A 20,578-nucleotide genomic window follows, 5' to 3' on the forward strand; every position below is an offset into this window, starting at 1 on the left:
TCAACAGATCTCTATGGCTCTTGGAAACTGTATCAATGCTCTTGCAAATCCAAAGGTAAAAATTGTCCACAGTTTTTCAGATTTTCTGATGATTCAGTAAACTAACATTTTGGTGATTTTTACAGTGTTTGGCAGAAAACTTTCATTTACATATAAAGAATTGCGCTGATCGCAAATGACATCATTGTTCTCTGTCATTAATATGCATAAATAAACATTTGTCCGCATTTTCCGCATAAACGACAGAAATAAAACCTGCAAGTGTTAGAATGGCTATTTAGCGTCACACTTATTCATATGAATTGATGACTGAGACTACAAGCTGCAACAACAGCCGCTCATACAACGACAAAATTTGTCCGAATTTCAGCATATTTGTCCAAAAGATGCGTGTGTGCAGCTATATTTAGTAACAAACCTGAAAAAGACTTGACAATTTGAATTCTGTGTGATTATTTGCAGACAAAATCATGTCACATTCCATACAGGAACAGTAAGCTAACAAGGTTATTGAAAGACTCACTGGGTGGTAATTGCAGAACTGTCATGATAGCAGCTGTAAGGTAAATTGAAATTTTGATATCAAACATTGTGATGTTCTGCTTATGCATTGATTATTATAATCAGTCTTAGCCATGTGAACAACACTTGAGAAGGTCAGGTAAAATCATGATGTGTTCACAATCTGTTGAAAGCCGGGTTGCAAGCTGAGTTATCCATATGACCAAGATAAACAGATTATGCATGTAATCTGTAGCCATATATCTTGACGTTTATGAATTGAATACTGCATTTTGTTGATAACAGGTTTACCTGTAACACCATGCAAAATAATATTTGATCCACTCCACATTGTTTTGTCATTTAACCCTTTTCCTGCCAAGTCCATATTTCACCATCAGGTCAAGATGTTTAACATTAATGAAACACAGCATATTCCATATGGTGTATTTTAACATAATACCGTACATTTGAAGGCTGTTGAAAACATAAATACTGTAAACTTGATTTTTTGGACTAAAGATGCTATAACAGACCAAGCTAAGTGGGTGAAAATACGTCATGTTTTGGCTCAATACCGCTTTTTACTGACTTGGTTGATGGGGAAGTGATACTGTCTGGCAGGAAAAGGGTAAATGATTTTGTATAGAAGTTCACCTTAACTCAATTTTCATTAGCCCATAGAGACATTCAACGTTACAGTGTTATTTCTATCAACATCTTGACCTCAAGTCAAAATTAACCTCAGATTGTTTTCAGCAAGCATTGCAGTTTTTCATGTTGATCTCATGACGGTACTCAAGTTAGTATGCACCTCGAAAGTGAAAGACTTAAACGTTTGCTCAAACTTTCCTCAAGGAATCTTTCAATCATTCTCTTTCAAAATCAAGAATAAAATTAGGGGGTCACTGTGCAAATTTTGGTACTAGAGAAACAAACTACCTAAGATTTACTGATATTAGAAATTCAAAGTGGCCGCATCCCTGTTAACTCTATGGAGAAAAATAAAAAATTCCGAATTTCGAAAAACTTAGCTGGTGAAAAGTTTTCTTTCACCAAGAGCTTTAAAATGAACCCCACATGTGGTATATCAGAAGAGAATTGTAAAAGTTGAGAGTCCGAATGTCTGTCCCCGAGGTGCGTTCTACCTTAAAAATGAATCACTGGCCAGTCAATAATTTGTCATGTTTCATTAGTTAAACAAGAAATGCTTTGTTGAAGAACAGTTTGAGCTTGAATTTGGATTCACTGTCCAGATGTTACTAATTATTGACACATCTCTGAATATCAACATGGTTTTGAGACTTAATGCATGGATTACCCAGTTACATATTTTTCATGACTAGACTTAAGGATGTACGATCGGAAAAAGTAAATGTAATGTCAATTTTTTCAAATGGGGATTTGAATACCTACATATGTGAATAGTCCAAAACTGGGAAAAAAAACATGGGGTCACCGCGCTTGTTTTTTTACAAAATGACATTAAAAAATCACACGGTTTTTCACAAAATCACTAAAAATCAATAAAACAGGTCATCATTTTCATATTTATATCATGATTGCATTTTTCACGTTTACACTGTAAAAGAATAAAGAAATTATAAACCTAAGCTACTTTGAAGATTTTTCTTACATTAAAATTGAGTTAAAAAGTCATCATATTTATTTTTTAACCAAAATTGCAACAAATATGCCCCAAATTTTAGGAATGGGAGAGGGTAATTTATTAATTATTGATAGTTTCTACTAATGTCAATTTTCTCAAACTTTGCCAAATAATAGCACTTTTTGTGAATTTTCCAAAACCACATTTTGTTTAGTAGGTCACCGAGCTCGATTTTTCACAATTTTGCAAAAACTAACTAGGATTTACAGGTTCTGGCGATAAACCATGCTCTCCCGGGTTCGTCGCACGAGGGCGCTCTTCAAATGCCGCTGACCTGCCGTGGCTACCCGCAGTGGCCAGTCATGATTTAAGCCTACCTACCATTAAACTTTAATGAGAGGGAAATGACAGAACAAAGCAAAGACTTTTAGGTTCTTCTACTTTTAGAGTCTATATATTAATACAGCATACAAAAAAATCACGTAATATTTATTGCCGTAACGCTTATCGGTGGGGATTAGGTTGACTTCGCTCCAGGCTAAGTAAGTTTTCACACACTACGTGGAGCCAGGAGCCGAGGCCGTGAACTTGGCGTTTCTCCAATACACGATGACAATCGTAAAGGCAAGCCCGCAACTGACACAAGTGTCAAGATTTTCGGCTAGTTCACTCAAATCGACTATGCGACGGCCATTCTTCCTTTCTCCGATAGGTCTACTTGAGACACTATCATTGGAATTATAACCACGAATAGCAAATCAGACGTCACACTTCTGATTTACGCTGTACAGGCCACGGTCATGTTGCATTTTTTTTATCTCTTTGCTGAATTCTCGTACCTTCTAGCATGTTTTGAGGGCACGCTAAACATTTTCTCGGCGCGATTTTCCTTTTCCTGCAGACGACATTTTGTACAACGCAAAAACATTCGGAACGTCACTATGCGCGCGTGGTTACTATCGATACATTTCTGCGCGGAAATCGGCGCAGTACGCTTATATTTTTCCGATCGTACATCCTTAATTGATTTTATTCTTGTTAATTACAGCCCATCAAATCTATCTTATGAAGATACGTACAACACACTAAAATATGCAAATAGAGCAAAAGACATCAGATCACTAGTAAGTCACTTTGTTCTTGTGCAATTTGTCAGTCTGTCCTGGATTCCAACAGCTTTCCAGCGTACCATAAACATGCACAAACAATACAATTGCATAGAAAGAGTAAACTGTTCAAAACAAAGTGACATAACTGTTGCCTTTAGGGGGGTTTAGTGATATTATAACAGTATAATATTATATTGAAATTCTGATGTGAAACACTAAAAGGGATTTTTTTCTCTAACTTGGAGTTTGCACATGTTCAAACTGTGCTACATTATGAATGTAGCTCTGTTATAATTTTCATATTCTGACCAATCAGATTGCTGCATTTGCACAATCAATATACATACTGCTATCATAGAATTGTTCATATAGCATGTGCTCTTTAACCCTTTTCCTGCCAAGTCCATATTTCACCACCAGGTCAAGATGGTTAAAATTAATGAAACATGACATATTCCATATGATGTATTTTAACATAATATGGAACATTTGAAAGCTGTTGAAAACATAAATATTGTAAACTTGATTTTTTTGACTAAAGATGCTATAACATACCAAGCCAAGTGGGTGAAAATACGCCATGTTTTGGCTCAATACCGCTTTTTACTTACTTCAATGGCTGATGGGGAAGTGATACTGTCTGGCAGGAAAAGGGTTAATGGCAACTGCTGCTATGCACTTTTAATTCTCATCTGTGTCTGAAGATGAAACAATAATGACATACATGTATGTACAATGATTGTAATGAGTGAAAATTTATGTTTCTATCTGCAGCTGAAGAGTAATGTGGTTAATGTGGATTTTCATGTCAGTAAATATGCACAGATTGTAAAGGAACTAAGAGCTGAGGTAAGTTTTCTGTCAGTGTTACATACTGATTCAAATCAGTGTACGGAAGCCACTAACAGCTTACAAGAAACGCAAAGAATAAGCAAAGGTGGAAATGTTGAGATGTGTACATCTGAGTTTTACAAGATTGGTTTACTTTAGTACCGTTTTAGTTGTATTAATCTATTTAAGATTGAATAAACAAAAGCAGCAAATGTATATTGTATCATCAGGTCAAGGCTGTACTGTCCAAGTGCATTATTTGCAGACAGTCTGATACATTTCAAATAGGAGATTTGATGTCAACTGGCATGACTAGAGACTATTTGCATGAAATGTCACAACAAAGTTACTTCCAATTCTAGTACCAGTATCGATTGCAATCTTTGTTTGTACTTCTGCCAACATTTGCCACTAGATGTACAGAATGTGAGACAAATCCATGTAATTGTCCTGTTGGTTCCGTGAAACTATCCAATGGGTAAAGGTAACTGCAAATGGTCAACTTATGTATTATTTGCATATGAATATAAAATGGTGTGTTTTTTTTTATTGTTAAGGATGTACGAGCAGTATGCGCACATGGAATTTGTCACTTCCCGAAGGATTACATTGAAATTTGCTGGAAAATCAATTTCTACTATTGTCATTTTCTTAAAAATTTGCACATAGCTCAGTCTAGAGAAATAAATAGTAGTGATCAAATAAAATGATATGGTCACTGCGCTAAATTTTGAGATAAAACAGCATTGAATTATTTCTTCCATAAAGATGCAGTCTTTGGTGAAAAAATGCTGACTCAGCATTTTTTCTCATAAATGGCAGAATTCATGGTCATGTATCTCACAAACGAGCACAGTGACCCCTATATTTTATTACACATTTTGATAATACTTACAAAGGGGAATCCAAAAATCGACAATTTAGAGAAATGACATTACTTTTAATTTTACCAATTGTACATCTTTAAGTATGAAGTCACCTGATCACTTTCTTTTGACTGTTGTTATTATTTTTGATATTTTCTGACTTACATTTTCTAGGTGTTTGACCTCAAGGTCAAGTTAAAGAGTTATGAGGATGGCACCATTACAGTTAATAATCGACGTCAGAGTCTGGAATATAGATCTCGTCAGGATGAAATTAACAGACTTCAACATACAATGCTTACTGTGTTCATAGAACGAGCAAATATTCGCAAAGAATTAATGGAGCTGGAATCATCTGATCGTGACCTTACCATGAAAATTACAAGGAAAGAAAGAAACAAAGAACGATTTAAACTCATCAAGGTCAATACACATGAACTTGGCAAGGTAAACCTTTTCAAAGTTAAAGTGAGTGGACGAGTGTTCTCCCGAGGCCGTTTAACAGGATCCGCCCCGATCCTTTATTTTTTCGCCTGATCCTTTTTTTTTTGCCCGATCCTTTATTTTTCATGCCGATCCTGTTTCATGTCCGCTGATACTCTTTAAATGTGGCTTAAGACCTATTGTTTCTCGGCGGCGATTTTGTCACTTTTATTTCAGCGAGCTTATCAAGTGTAAAACGGTTCTAATGTGGCGATAACACGACATGCCAGATGATTAAAAGGTTTATTCCATCGCTAAAATGTGTGAAATGGTTAGACTATTCTCCCTTCATGTCGATGGTTTAGATGTTTTACACACAATGAGGCAGGGTTATCGGCTGCAAAGCACCCAAAGTTGCGCTTGTCTGTGAGGAGAATAAGTGGGCCGGCGCCGCAGACGGATGAAACTTAAATTCAAAAAAGCATGAAATGTGTTACACTGTCGATCGTACAGACAACGGCCATTATACAACGGACATGGAGTATACTCAACAAAGGCTCGATGATGTATCTCTTCCAGCGGGCAACTGGTTGAACTGCCGTTGCCACCAATGTCTCGCACTGGTAAGGATCCGAAGGTCAGGAAAAGTGATTTCGATCAGAAGTGGCTGAAATCGTACGATTGGTTGAAACAAATATAAGATGCAAAATGTGGTACTGCCGCTGTTCAGATCGTTGCGTGTCCGAGTTAGCCATTTCGAGATCTGTGTACGTCGACATGACGTTGAAGCACGTGTGTCACCTCGTCTCACGCATTCGTAACTTGCATGGATTCGTTAGATTGACTTTGAGAAACAGTTGCACTTGATAGAGTTTCAAAACCCATGACCAATTTTACAATATTCAAGGCACCATGAAATGAAATAAAAAAGAACTACATGAGCTAAAATAATCATTTCTGTGATCATCTGAATACAGCAGCTATGTACGTACGGTTAGGGTATACCTGTACACAGTGTAGCGAGGTTCAAAGGTGGCGTGTGTTCAAGTGTGCTCCACAAAATGCATGGCAGCGGACACCGCGCAGTTGTCAAAGTGTCGTATGTTTGTCGAAGTCAATGCAGTTTCAAATCTTGTTCTTGAAAATACCCGGTGTATCAATATTTTCGGGCTTCTCTTTATTATGAATTGAGTTTTAAAGTCAACATATTTCTCTGCAGGCATGCTCTGCTGACTTCGAATCGTAAGTGCAATATTCAGTCCCGTATGAACTTGTCCGTGTAACTGTTTTGCCACACGCCACGGTTTTAGCAATCTGGCTACAGACAAACAGTAACAGAGGATAACATAAAAACGTCTGATTTTGAATGTTATTCTAGAGAGAACTGGAAAACTTTGAATGAAAATATGAATGTAATATATGAAGCGCATAAAAGATTGTACTTTATCCTTTTGATGTGGGATTTTTTCTGGTGCTATGGAGTGACATGTGTATTGCATAATTAACATAAAATTAACATAGTTATTGTTATGCATTGCAAATTAGCTGATCCTGTTTCAGAAATTTCTGGGGAGAACACTGAGTGAAGGCTGTGAAGGTCCATGAGCTGCAACTCTGTGAAATTTGTTCAACCTCAAGGTACCTCCAGTTTCCTCAGATATTCATTGCATTCTGCAAATTGAACGATATAGTCATTAACTATGCCTCCATAATGTTTGCTTGTTGCAGAATATCCCTTTCCGGTCCTTTTCAGTGGGTTGCACCATGTTGTATTTGTAAAGCTTCAAATGTGTACATGCACCATTTACGCTGTTTATCATGTAGTTGTATCGAGGTGGCCATATTTGGATACGGCACCTTATTATTATTTGTCTTACTGAAACCTCCCCATGCAGTCTCACTCAGTGGATAACTATGAGTAAACATTTCTGAGTAAGAACATTTATATGAACTAATTTAATCTAAATATAAAATCATTAAAATAATGCCAAAAGTTGCAGCTCATGTGCCTTTAATAAGTACTGTAGACATAGTAGAAGTGTGATTGCCTTTTTACAGCAGTTTTTAAACTTTGTATTTCATAGCAATGCCAATGGTAAAATTTGATCATGCCATTGTGCTCTGAGCAAAATCAAAAATAGAATTGTCATGCATCTCTGAGTGCAAGGCTCAGCAGCTGATATTTCATCATAGGATAGGATAGGATAAATAATTTATATAGCGCCTAGTATCCATCAGCAATGTTCACTGGCGCTTTACACTAGGTCACAGGTAAGCTCTCTTGAAGAAATGAGTCTTAAGCAGAGATCTGAAGGTGCGAATGTCCGGGGCTGATCGAAGAGGAGCTGGCAATTTGTTCCATAGAATTGATGAGGAATAGGAGAAGGATCTGTCACCGTATGATTTTAATCGAGTTCGTGGAACTTTAAGTGTGGTTTGTAGACTTGATCGCAGAGATCTGCTAGGGGTGTTGACTTCAATGAGTTCAGCCAGGTATGAAGGAGCGAGTCTATGTATTGATTTATATGTGAGAAGTAGGATTTTGAACTGAATTCTGTAAGACACGGGGAGCCAGTGAAGTTCCTTCAGGATTGGTGTAATGTGATCCCTTTTCCTTGTTTTTGTGATGAGACGGGCAGCCGAGTTTTGTGCTCTTTGTAGTAATCTGATGTATGAGTCCGTAAACCGTAGAGTAGTGAGTTGCTGTAGTCTAGCTTGGCAGAAAGAGTTGAATACATGAGAGTCAGACAAGTCTTTTTAGAGAGATATTTCCTGATGATCCAATACGGCGGATAAGTAGATAGATGCTCTGACAGGTCTGAATTATGTGTTTCTTGAAATCGTGGCTACTGTCAAACAGGAATCCAATATTGCGTGCTGCGTCTGCCAGTTGAATGGAACTTGATCCATTATAATATCTGATTTTGAATTTATGCACTCCAAAAGTCTGCTATCATTCTTGGAGTACACAAACAGTAAAACATGAAGCACAGTGTCACAATGAAAGCTTAATGTTTGAATGTCTTCTGAGCTATTTAAGTTCACAAAAGAATCATCGATGAACATTCTATCTTCAGGACTGGATAGTCACTAGGTCTTTGAAAGCAAACTTTTCCAAATCTGCCTTTGGTATTTGTACATTGTATTTGATCTGAACATAATTTTGAGGTCAAATAATAAATAGTCTTTTGTATAGAATGAATATTTTTAAAGGATTGTGTGAGTACATCTTAAGTTGTTAACAAACTCAGCCCTATTAGTTGCAAAACACAAATTTATCTTAACAAAATATTCCATAATGTGCGTGGCCCTGATATGGGTTTTGTGGACTGAGCTGTGATGGCAGAAGGGTCTTAGGGCCCTTATGCTGTATGACTGAGATTTGCAAAACCTGTATCAGGGCTTTATCTTATTGAATGATAAATATGTAGTGAAATTATTGAGCAAAGATTTGAAGATAGAAATACATGTGATGTCAAACATTTATTGCCAATTTTGTAAATTTTCGGAAAAGCATTCCGTCGCAAAGTGAACATCTTTGCTTGCCAAGATCTCTTGTCCGGGCAGTGGATGCTTCTCGAAAACAGACCTTGGCCAAACGAGATGTTAGATCATTTGATTAAAAGCACCGCCACGTGATTATATGTGATCTGTGAATAGCCTATCGTGTAATCACTTAGCACATGTACTTCAGCTCTGATGGCCACTCTACGTCCATGAGTGACCTTGGAGAACACATCACGAGCATCTGATCTATTAATGCAAGAGTTTCACTGACAATCAAAAGAAAGCAGTAAACTGACTTTCAAATGACAACGATGTCACGTACGACATGAAGTGGCAAATCTTTGTGCCTAACAATCACTATGCATTACTGTACCAATCCAAACATCAGATTGAAAAGTCGATGCAAAGTGGTATCCCTACTCGCTAACATTATGCATAAACAAGTTGCCAAATTACGTTGTGTTTCCTTGTCAGCAACATACATCAACAAGAGTCTCGAAGAAGATGAGTTCATCGATCTCTTAGTTAATTGTTGACTGCTCTGCGCAAATTCCGTCCTTAGACTTGTGATATGCATGTCAAACTCCCAAATAGCTAGGCAGATAATGACATGTCATCTTCTGCGTTTGATTTCACTGTGAAATGAGCAAGTCCATTTATCACAGAACAGTCGATCTTTCCATTTCATTCTCAAAATTCATACCTGATTCTTCATCTACTTCAAAACTGCTCATTTCGTGTGATTTTCGGCCGAGTTTGAAATACACATCGTCAAAACATGACAAGCGTCAATATTCCAGTGAGCAATTTCAGTCACCCCACACTGAACGTTGGGCACATCGGCGCCACTTTACCGCGCAGGTGACTGGAATGTTGGTCACACTTATGTTTTCACTTATGTTTTCACGACATGTCAAAAATCACACAATATGAACATTTTTGAAGTAGATGAAGTATCAGGTATGGATTTTTCAGCCAACAAGTAGCTGTTGGACCTACTGTTGCAGTTGCACATTGGGCAGGTGGCCGATGATAACTTGATCTTGTCTGTGTTTGTAACATGTGTGAGGTGCACTTTGATTGGTGCACAGAATTTAAAGTTGCAACCCACTTTACTCAAATGGCGTAGTGGATGCATCACGCGTGAGGTAGTTAATGGGAAGTAATGGACCAGTGCGAGCAGACGATGCAAAGTGATTTACATAATGACATCATTTATTTACCTGTGGAACTTGCATAGCAACGTACATACACAACAAAGAATGAGGTGTAAATCCAGGTGTAAAAAGAATGGCGTGGTGTAAATTATTGTAAATTACATTATACTGGCAGCGAAACGTGATCATCAGCAAAAAGTACGATTGAAAGAAATACAATGCCTCTAAGTTAGTTAGCATTTCACTATAAAATGAAAGTAGTTGAAGCTGGGTGACAGGAACGACGACGGCTTAACCTATCTATCATGTGATTGCACTCTATCTTATTTGTAGGCAGTTCACCTTCAAATCTTCCAAAAACGCAGACATCATTAAATGTGTGCATACTTAACACTGGATTTAATATGAAACCCTGGGAAATATCACCCAATATCGCTAGCTTCAGCGTTGTCCATATGATTAGAATGAGGAGACCTATGTGACTCTGGTGGTGGCTTTGTTTACAAATAGAATGTTTACTGATAGCAACATGTGTAGTAATCATAATGAAGCTAGTTCTGAAATGTGCATAATGACGTGGTGTGCCTGACTACTTTTAAATCTCGCACACTGATGTTTATAGTAAAACTTTCTAAATACATAAGTAGGTCTGGAACTCGAAACATTCACCCATAATGGCACAGAGCTCGGTGTGATACATTAAAAAAAGCATGGATTTGAAGGCACTTTCTACCATAGCTTACACAGGCATGTTAATCTAGGTATATGATATTACAATTTCATCCTAATTTTCTGCCTTGACTATAGCCATACAATGCAGCATTATCCTGCTAGCAATTATCATTGTGAAATGTTGACTTAATGTCCATATAATGTTAATGATTGAATTGTCTTTCAGATGACTACAAAGCTAGACAGAGTCATTGCAGTAACAAAAAACAGACAGACAAGACTTCGTGAGACCAAGGCTAAAGTTGATCTCAGAATGGTTGAAAATCAAGAGAAAGTTGAAAGGTTACAATCTGAATTTCCATTAATTGGACAAGACAATGAAACACCTGAGGTAACTAAAGACAACATTTGTTAAAGCTGCACTTTTCAATCCCAGGTTCTCGCATTAGTGGAGTTCTCCTCCCAGTCAAACACTTGGCCAGTACAATGTTTGATTTCTATTACATTGATTACACAAACTGATCTCAACCTTTTGTCACCTTTTGCTAATACTGCAAACAAAGTTATACAAGCGTTTGATTGACGGTCGGTTCAAACCACCAACGGTCATTGATTCCCCACCACAAATGCTCGAATTTTCTAAAACATTGTCTTCCAGTCACGTTAGACTTTGAATATAACCACAGAGTTCGATCGGCAGCAACTTCGCGCTGACCGCTTGGCAGTCTGTCTGTGTTTTTGCGGCTGGGAAAAACTAAAAGTGGCATTTTTTTGGAGCGCGTGCCCATGTGTTGCCTTTTTGGTGTCCACTTACACAATGAACACTGCCATAGCTTCGCATCCTTTTAAAGGGAGGCTCCGCCTTAAAGCCCCTGTAGCTGTAACTCTTGAAATCTGTCGACCTGAAAAAAAGCTTTCTTTTTTTTTCTCTCGTTTTCTTTAAATTCTACATATTTAAAGGATGTAGTCTTTTACTACTGAAAAATTGGACAAGTAAATGTAAATTTAACCATTATATTAATTTTCTGCCAGTTTTAAAAATTGGTATTATTACATAGAAAACATAGCACATGGTGTCCCAGTGGAAAACATTCAGCACTATGTATTATATTGTACTACTCTGTTGTTTCTGTGAAGATTCCAATGCATATATGCACTGTGTACTGTGTTTTTGCTTTATTTGCATGAGGGCGCCATTTTATGTTTGGGCAAACATTTATTATTTATCTTGCTCAAAATTGCACATGTAGTCAAAATGGACATTTTATTCAACCTGTATAAACACCCCTCAATGAGTACATTCCCATGAACTTGTTTTAGTTTGAAAGTAAAATCACAGAAATAATGTGATAAAGATACAGCTATCGGGCCTTTAATAAAGAATTGTGTTCTTCTATTGTTGATCAGTGATTGTCAAGCATTAAAAATGATAAAAAATGTCAGTTAATTTGATTATTTGTTGTTATTACCATTTGTGCTGAAATATTTTATGTAACAGTTTTTTGGCTTTGATTTTTTTGTTGCGTAGATTTTGGCAACGACACTGAGGATGAGACACCTTGAAGTTGAAATCAAAGATTTGAGACGACAAGTAAAACATTTACAGAAACATGCAAGAGTGCAAGAAAATGACATGCAATCATCTGAGAGGTGAGTGATTTTAATCTGTACACTCCCCATTCACTGTAATAAACAGGTCTACATGTACTGGTAATGTCTAGCTATTCTCTTATTGTATGTTTCTCTCTGCAGTGTCTATAGCTATATCTCTCATTGTATGTTTTCTCTCTGCAGTGTCTATAGCTATATCTCTCATTGTATATTTCTCTCTGCAGTGTCTAGCTATATCTCTCATTGTATATTTTCTTTCTGCAGTGTCTATAGCTATATCTCTCATTGTATATTTTCTTTCTGCAGTGTCTATAGCTATATCTCTCATTGTATGTTTTCTCTCTGCAGTGTCTAGCTATATCTCTCATTGTATGTTTTCTCTCTGCAGTGTCTAGCTATATCTCTCATTGTATGTTTTCTCTCTGCAGTGTCTAGCTATATCTCTCATTGTATGTTTTCTCTCTGCAGTGTCTAGCTATATCTCTCATTGTATGTTTTCTCTCTGCAGTGTCTAGCTATATCTCTCATTGTATGTTTTCTCTCTGCAGTGTCTAGCTATATCTCTCATTGTATGTTTTCTCTCTGCAGTGTCTAGCTATATCTCTCATTGTATGTTTTCTCTCTGCAGTGTCTAGCTATATCTCTCATTGTATGTTTTCTCTCTGCAGTGTCTAGCTATATCTCTCATTGTATGTTTTCTCTCTGCAATGTCTATAGCTATATCTCTCATTGTATGTTTTCTCTCTGCAGTGTCTATAGCTATATCTCTCATTTTATATTTTCTCTCTGCAGTGTCTAGCGATATCTCTCATTGTATATTTCTTTTCTGCAGTGTCTATAGCTATATCTCTCATTGTATATTTTCTTTCTGCAGTGTCTGTCTATAGCTATATCTCTCATTGTATGTTTTCTCTCTGCAGTGTCTAGCTATATCTCTCATTGTATGTTTTCTCTCTGCAGTGTCTATAGCTATGTCTCTCATTGTATGTTTTCTCTCTGCAGTGTCTAGCTATGTCTCTCATTGTATGTTTCTTTCTGCAGTGTCTATAGCTATATCTCTCATTGTATATTTTCTTTCTGCAGTGTCTGTCTATAGCTATATCTCTCATTGTATGTTTTCTCTCTGCAGTGTCTAGCTATATCTCTCATTGTATGTTTTCTCTCTGCAGTGTCTATAGCTATGTCTCTCATTGTATGTTTTCTCTCTGCAGTGTCTAGCTATATCTCTCATTGTATGTTTTCTCTCTGCAGTGTCTAGCTATATCTCTCATTGTATGTTTTCTCTCTGCAGTGTCTAGCTATATCTCTCATTGTATGTTTTCTCTCTACAGTGTCTAGCTATATCTCTCATTGTATGTTTTCTCTGTGGTAAACAGAACTCACATGCAAATGCAGACCAATCATGGCCATTAACCCTTTTCCTACCAGACAGTATCACTTCCCCATCAACCAAGTAAGTAAAAAACGGTATTGAGCCAAAACATGACGTATTTTCACCCACTTGGCTTGGTCTGTTATAGCATCTTTAGTCCAAAAACAAAAATCAAGTTTACAGTATTTATGTTTTCAACAGCTTTCAAATGTACAGTATTATATTAAAATACACCATATGGAATATGTTGTGTTTCATTAATTTTAACCATCTTGACCTGGTAGTGAAATATGGACTTGGCAGGAAAAGGGTTAATGGTTTATATTACATTACTTCAGTGTTCATCGATGATAAACATATTGTATGTGATGAAATGAATGTCACATAAAGTTCTATTTTTATGAAAATTGCAGGTTGATCCAGAGTTTGCTGATCCTTGTAAGAAAACAACATTTTATTTTGAAAGGATCAGATTTAGCAACCAGTGACATCACAGAGGAATTTGAAGTCATTCAAAAAAGTGTAGATGGTGATAAGGAAGTAGCATGGGCTGACGAGACAGCTGTGTCATCTGCTGAAGAGATGAAATCTGTCTTAGATTTCCCAGTACTTAGTTGTGTACCAGCAACACCAAGTGGTAAGACTACTACTATTTTACTCATTGTATCAATGACATGTATTTCTCTAAGTTATTTCATGAGTCTTTCCTGGACATTGTGCCATACAGTGAAATTCACATCTTACCTTTATCACCAAAATTATATTTAAGCAATAATGCACCCCCTCCAGCCCCTCCAAATTACCAGCACTTTCACGGTTCATTTTGAATTGAAAAACGATGTATTTTCGAAGGAATGAAAAGTAAATGCATCCCTACCGTCTATATCAAACTTGAAACATCACCTTTAAATATCATGCCATTCAAAAAGTAGACACGGTGAAATGCCAGAGATGAAGAAAACATCGACATCAGTATGATCAGCGAGCTGCATGCCATGGTATCAGCTGATCAATACGATCATTATTATGTCCCTTGTAGTACAGCATTCATTGCAAACGATATCAACAGAGTTCAACATTGTTATTCAAATGTTTATATTTCAATTATAATTGTGTCTATAAATTTAATTTTCGATGACTCCTTGAGAAGAGCTATTTATTTTTTTATTTCGGCGAACGACAGAACTTGACGTAAACGGGTGCTTGAAAGGTACAGTTGACAAACATACTGTACCGTCGCGATATCGAGAACAAGGCAAGGTAAAATCACAGACATGGAGGAAAAAACGATGAATGAAACTTGTCTCCGATTACAGTCAGTGCATCAGAATTAGGTGGCCGAGATGTTAGATCAACGGAGAGTCCACGGTCGTCATGATTGTTGGTAGTAGCTGAACTTGGACCGAGACTTTGAATGGCTCCGTAGTAATTTCCATAGACACTTCCGGTCAAGGTTGATGACAGCGAGCTGCCGTTGTTGGCCCGTTTACGGCTGGTTTCAGTAGCCTTTCACGCTTGCATCGTTTACATGGCCACTGACATACATAATATGCCATGTGTCAAACCCAGTATCGTCTAGGATTTGCAAACGTACTGAGTTCTGTTTCACCTATACAGCAACGAAGCGAACCATGTTGTAAACAAACGTAGTAGTACAACCAGCGTATCGGACGGGGACTGCATGCTGAGCGCCAGCCAGACAGACGGCAAGTGCGTGCGTGAGGACTCAAAAAATGTAATAAATCGTACAGTAAGACATTATTATCAATATTGTGAACCATTGTCAAGATTTATAGTTTTATGTATTACATGGTTTATCCGATATTTCCCCTCCTTTTAAATGCGCAGTCCTTTTTTCGTTTTCAAAAAAAAACTTGCTCGCTGTGGGGCCGCAATGCTGAATAATGGAATACATTATCAGTAATAATGTATGGATATGACGTCACAAAATTCACTGGTATTGACAAAGCTATAATATAATAATTATTATAATTATTATATTAATTATATTATTTTCTCCCGCCAAAATTTTTAGCGCAAAATTTTACCAGCTTTTATGAATTTTTCTGTAATTTTTTGATAATTTCTGACCAAACAGACATCACGTTTCATTTGCTGCAGTTTTTTCTCAAAATTCTGGCAAAAATCTTAGAAAAATTGACTGGGGTTTATTTTATAAAGGGGACAAAAATAGACTTTGGCGCTCAAAGGGTTAATCAAACAGTAAATCACCTTGTGTGTCAAAATTGCATGTTCAGTCTTTTAATTTACCAACTATTATTGCATTGAACCATTTTCAAATGAAGATGTTTCATTTATTCGAATGGATTCAGGGCTCGAAATTAATTTCAAATGTGGACCACCTAACAAATATTTTGGTGGTCCAAATTAACCCTTTTCCTGCCGAGCGCCCCTGTCCGTTATCCTGCCAAGTCAGTAGAAAACGCCCCATAATATGTGCCTGCAAAAGATTGGCTCTCCTGCATGTTATTCTGCCAGGCATTTTGGCAAAAATCACCCATTTTCAGGGTTGTTTTAGCCGTACTTATACATGTTAGACTTCGATAATTTCTACATGCCCGTAGACAGGGGAAGGAGCTCAAGGGTTACTGCAGAAAAAAATTGAGGTCACCGGCTTTGTTTGCCCCTGGGAGTGCGTCATTTTATTGCCGTTTCATGTTTATTTTCGGAAATAAACTCCTTCAGTATTACGCACGTCCGCTAGGCACAAACATCACCTCACTCGTCTGTTAGTCAGAGACCCTGAGGGTCGTGCTAGGGGTGCAGCAGCACCGGCAAACCTGTCCTGTTTCCCCAGGGTAGGGTCAATTGAATACGTACCTTCAACGACTTGGCAGTGTAGCACAAAAACTACGTTTTTGCCGTTGTATTAACGACATGGCTGAGCCATTGAAGCACAGCTCCACGTAGTTTAGCCAGCTCAGTTGGGAGTTGGTTTACGAGTGTTACTGTTCATTACTGACTTAATCGAGTGGTCCTCAGTCAGGTACGGGTTTGTACCGACATGGCTTGGGCTGCAGCTAACCAGTGATAACCAGTCACTACACCCAAGCCTTCAGTTCACTTTTGCGATGCACGGGTGCAACGCAATATGCTTCCATTGTTCTAGCCATCGACGTGTCCACATGCCTGGCAGCCATATTGTACTGCTAGCTGGTTTGCATAACAAAAGCAGTCCCTGCTAAATGCAGGCGGTATCGCCGTAGCATATTGACCTTATGTCACCTTTTGAATTCTCTGTACACAAACAGCGTACGTAGTTACCAATGCGTCGGCAAGAGGATACGTTTGCCTGCAAACCAGAGCCAATACTTCGGACGATGGAATAAATAAAAAATCCAAAGCTACGTCCATTGAATGGCACGGCCAAGGCGGTGAAGGACGTTGCCTGGCTTGAACTTGCAGAGCTGAAGCCCAGCTTAGTACGTCGGACACCAGTTTGTAATGGTATTTCCGAGTCGTTCATATCTGTTCCATCGGAGGAACAAGTCGAGCCGTCCCGTCAAAAATACGTTCTCATTTTCAGTCACGCACAACTGAATAAGTGACTTTCGTCTCGCACCATCGGCATATCTGCCAAGTCGTTTGCAAGAGGTGGCCTTCTAGATTAGCATTGCCGAGTTGGTCAAGTTCGGCAGCAATCTCTATAGTGCCAGGCAGCCAAGTACGTCCAACTCCGCCAGAAAACGTCACCATGCTATCCTGCCAAGTCCGCTAAAAAGCGGTAAAAAAAAACCAGCCCCCCTCGGGTGTGGGGGACTGGCGGACAGGTTTCTGCACCTTTCCTGTCTCACCTTTCCCTGTCTATCGACTCCCTGCGAACCCATTTCGAGGGAAAAGGCGTTCCTTGTCAGAAAACCTGTCCTCGGATGACCCCTAAACGCACAGGGGATAGCAAAACGTAGTGCCGTCGACTTGGCAGGAAAGGGGGTACCCAAAAAGGGCCCGATTTCCACCGGGTTGGGAGAAAGTACAAATAACGGTCACCAGTGCTTAGATTCTGGCTACACCGAATTTCAAGCGGATTTTCACCGACTTGGCAGGAAAAGGGTTAAAAATGTAGTGGTCGGTAATATAACAATTGTTTAAGATGGCGTGATAGGTTTGTGACGACATACATTCAAACGACAACTTCTTGCCCAAACTACATGTATTTGTTCCTTTGAAATTGAAATTCACAATATTATTTTTTCTGTAATTTATTATCTACTATAGAGAGTCAAAATAATTCCACTCATAAAAACCAATAGCAACCAGTATCAGAAACCCGATTTGAACACTGCCTGAACATGAATGGACCTAGCAGCGTTTCCGTTACAATTTCAAAACTTGCGTACGATTTTACGCAACTGAGTTTTTATTTGCGTAAAATGTATTCAAAATGCGCACGGTAGGAATCAGTATCTAAAGTGAGCTGGGCAGTCATTTCTGTAGAACTTGGGGGTTTCCTGTAATGCGCATGCTCTATTAACAAAAAACAACAACCTGGGGGCTTCAAGGTGTAGCTGAACGTTTGCCATGCCGTGATGCATGTCCCGTATATGATCGTTGAGCAGCCCAATGAGTTCATGTTCAAAGAAAATACCTTCTGACTACGAAGTAGTGTTTTCAAAGGGCCAACAAAAAGCAGATACTGTTCAAGTCCAGCGGGACCTCTCAAGAATGCAACCCAACAGAGTCTAAATAGTCACCCGTAAACCACTTTCCAAATAACATGGACGTAATGACCATTACTGTGGTTTTACGACTTATCCGGACACCAAACTTGCTAATTACCCAGCAACTTCGCTGATGATATTGAGACTTTGATCAGTAATTACCAAAGCACTTTGGTAATTCACCTCAAACTTGATACTTGATCTGGATGCAGTAACTCCATGGGTGGCAAAGTGTAAACACAGACGGCTGAGACGCCGACATCTCAGTGCCTACAGCGATAGCATAAACCAATTTGAGAAATGAGTTCGCACTCAAAGTTTTCAACAGTGTACCCATACAGAAAATTGCTGAACAAAGTGATGAAAATGGCACAGGACAAATACAATTTGCAACTGCACCAAAAAAGATTTCTGTAACTTCAATGGACATCATGTCTGATCAAACAGTCCTACTTAAATACCTTTTCCGCTCAATTCATGCTGATTTAGGCACAATTATTGAACACCACTCAAATTTCAATCACTTTCCTAAATCGACTTACACCTGAAGAAATTGTAAAGGAAGCTAGAATACAGAAAAGATTTTCAATCTCTCTATCTCCATGAACTGGCATTCCTCGATCACATTTATGCTGATAGACAACCATTGCCAAAAGGCAGCAAAACTCAGCAACGATTCCGAGCTAAACTAACACAGTATTTCATATCCCTGCATCAAATGAAATTGAAAATACCATCCCATCAGTGACATTTGGTAAAATTTTCACATGAATCATATCTTGAAATAAAAAAAAGTGAAACAAAGATGTCTTGTACTTTGCCGATCAACAGCACAGTGTGAACTGTGAAGTGGCATCTGCATTGCCTGCAACTCAGTGTACTCCGTATCAAATGGTCTGCATCTTATAAAAACAACTGGCAGTGAAAGTTGTAATAGTCACCGGTAAAACTCTTCACAGATGAAAGGATAATAAACTGCAGGTTTTAGAGGAGGAAAACCAATGGCGGATGCGCGGAGTGGGACTATTCTATTTAGGTGACGGAGACGGAGGGTCATAGGATTATAAATAAACTGGATAATGTAGGATTTTCCTCACAATGCTGTAACAGGAATTCCAATGTCAGCTTGTTCAACGTTACTGATAGTTTTTCTGCTCTGAAAAGTAATTTAACAAACTCTAACGACCCATTATACTCTCCTAACCTCTCCGTAGTTGAGTTTTACATGTAGCACAGGTGAACAGCACACATGATAGATAATGAACGCGTTTGGTCGATTATGCGTTATAACACGAGGGGGCGTAGCCCCCGAGTGTTATAACGCATAATCGACCAAACGAGTTCATTATCTCACTTATCACACGGCCTTGACAATAGACAGTCGAATTTTATTCTAATTTCCTTGGCAGGGGATGAAACTGACAATAGACAGCCGAATTTTATTCTAATTTTCTTGCCAGGTGATAACCTTGAACTGTATATATTTCGGTTTTTGTCTACAAGCATTCAGTTGTACAAATAAACACTGAATACGTGACGCTGAAATCCGTACGTAGTCATGGACGACGTAACGTCTTTTGATCTTGGTTTTCAGTGGGATGAAGTTTCACTGACGCAACTGGATGCGATACCAACTCAGGAGTTATGTCATGTGAGTGGACAGATCAATGAAAAACGATTTTCGACTCCCTTGACGGAATCGCAATTTAAGCAAACTCTGAATGAAAGAATACCGCTGCGAACCAGGCACGCCAACAGTTGGGCAGTATCACTCTATAATGAATGGGCCATGTGGAGGAAAATTCAACCTCATACTGTCACAGACCAGAATTGGCCGATACCTGCTTTGGAAATTGGCTCCTTGAAATCCCTCGATTACTGGTTCGCAAGATTTATCTACGAAATCAAACGAAAGGATGGTAAACCATATCCCCCCAATACATTGACAAACATAGCTGCAGGATTGCAACGCTATTTAGTCGACGTCTGTGATCGTAGAAACGTGGATTTGTTTAAAAAGGACGATGGACCTTCAAAACATTTCAACATGCACTCGAAAAACGTAAAAAAGAGCTTATCGCTGAGGGTGTAGGCATCGCCGTGAAAAAGGCAGATCCTGTGACCGAGAAGGATGAGGAGAGATTGTGGGAACGCGGTGTGTTCAATTCTGACACAGCAAGAGGTTTGTCATACATAGTTTACTTTTATAACTGTAAAATGTTCGGACTAAGAGCTATGGAT

General features: G+C 38.4%; 1 protein-coding gene across 1 annotated transcript in view; it reads left to right on the forward strand.

Annotated features, from left to right (window-relative positions):
• Positions 1-20,578, forward strand: part of LOC139119031 (kinesin-like protein KIF18A) — a 45,636-nt gene continuing 25,058 nt past the window's right edge. Inside the window, exons 1-8 of the mRNA XM_070683035.1 lie at positions 1-55; positions 463-563; positions 3,159-3,234; positions 3,994-4,068; positions 5,091-5,363; positions 10,902-11,066; positions 12,204-12,325; positions 14,072-14,295. Coding sequence (XP_070539136.1) covers positions 14-55; positions 463-563; positions 3,159-3,234; positions 3,994-4,068; positions 5,091-5,363; positions 10,902-11,066; positions 12,204-12,325; positions 14,072-14,295 — 1,078 coding nt within the window. The 5' untranslated portion in view covers positions 1-13. The remainder of the gene's footprint in view (positions 56-462; positions 564-3,158; positions 3,235-3,993; positions 4,069-5,090; positions 5,364-10,901; positions 11,067-12,203; positions 12,326-14,071; positions 14,296-20,578) is intronic.

This window comes from Ptychodera flava, chromosome 1, assembly GCF_041260155.1.
Source record: "Ptychodera flava strain L36383 chromosome 1, AS_Pfla_20210202, whole genome shotgun sequence".
Taxonomy (NCBI): domain Eukaryota; kingdom Metazoa; phylum Hemichordata; class Enteropneusta; family Ptychoderidae; genus Ptychodera; species Ptychodera flava.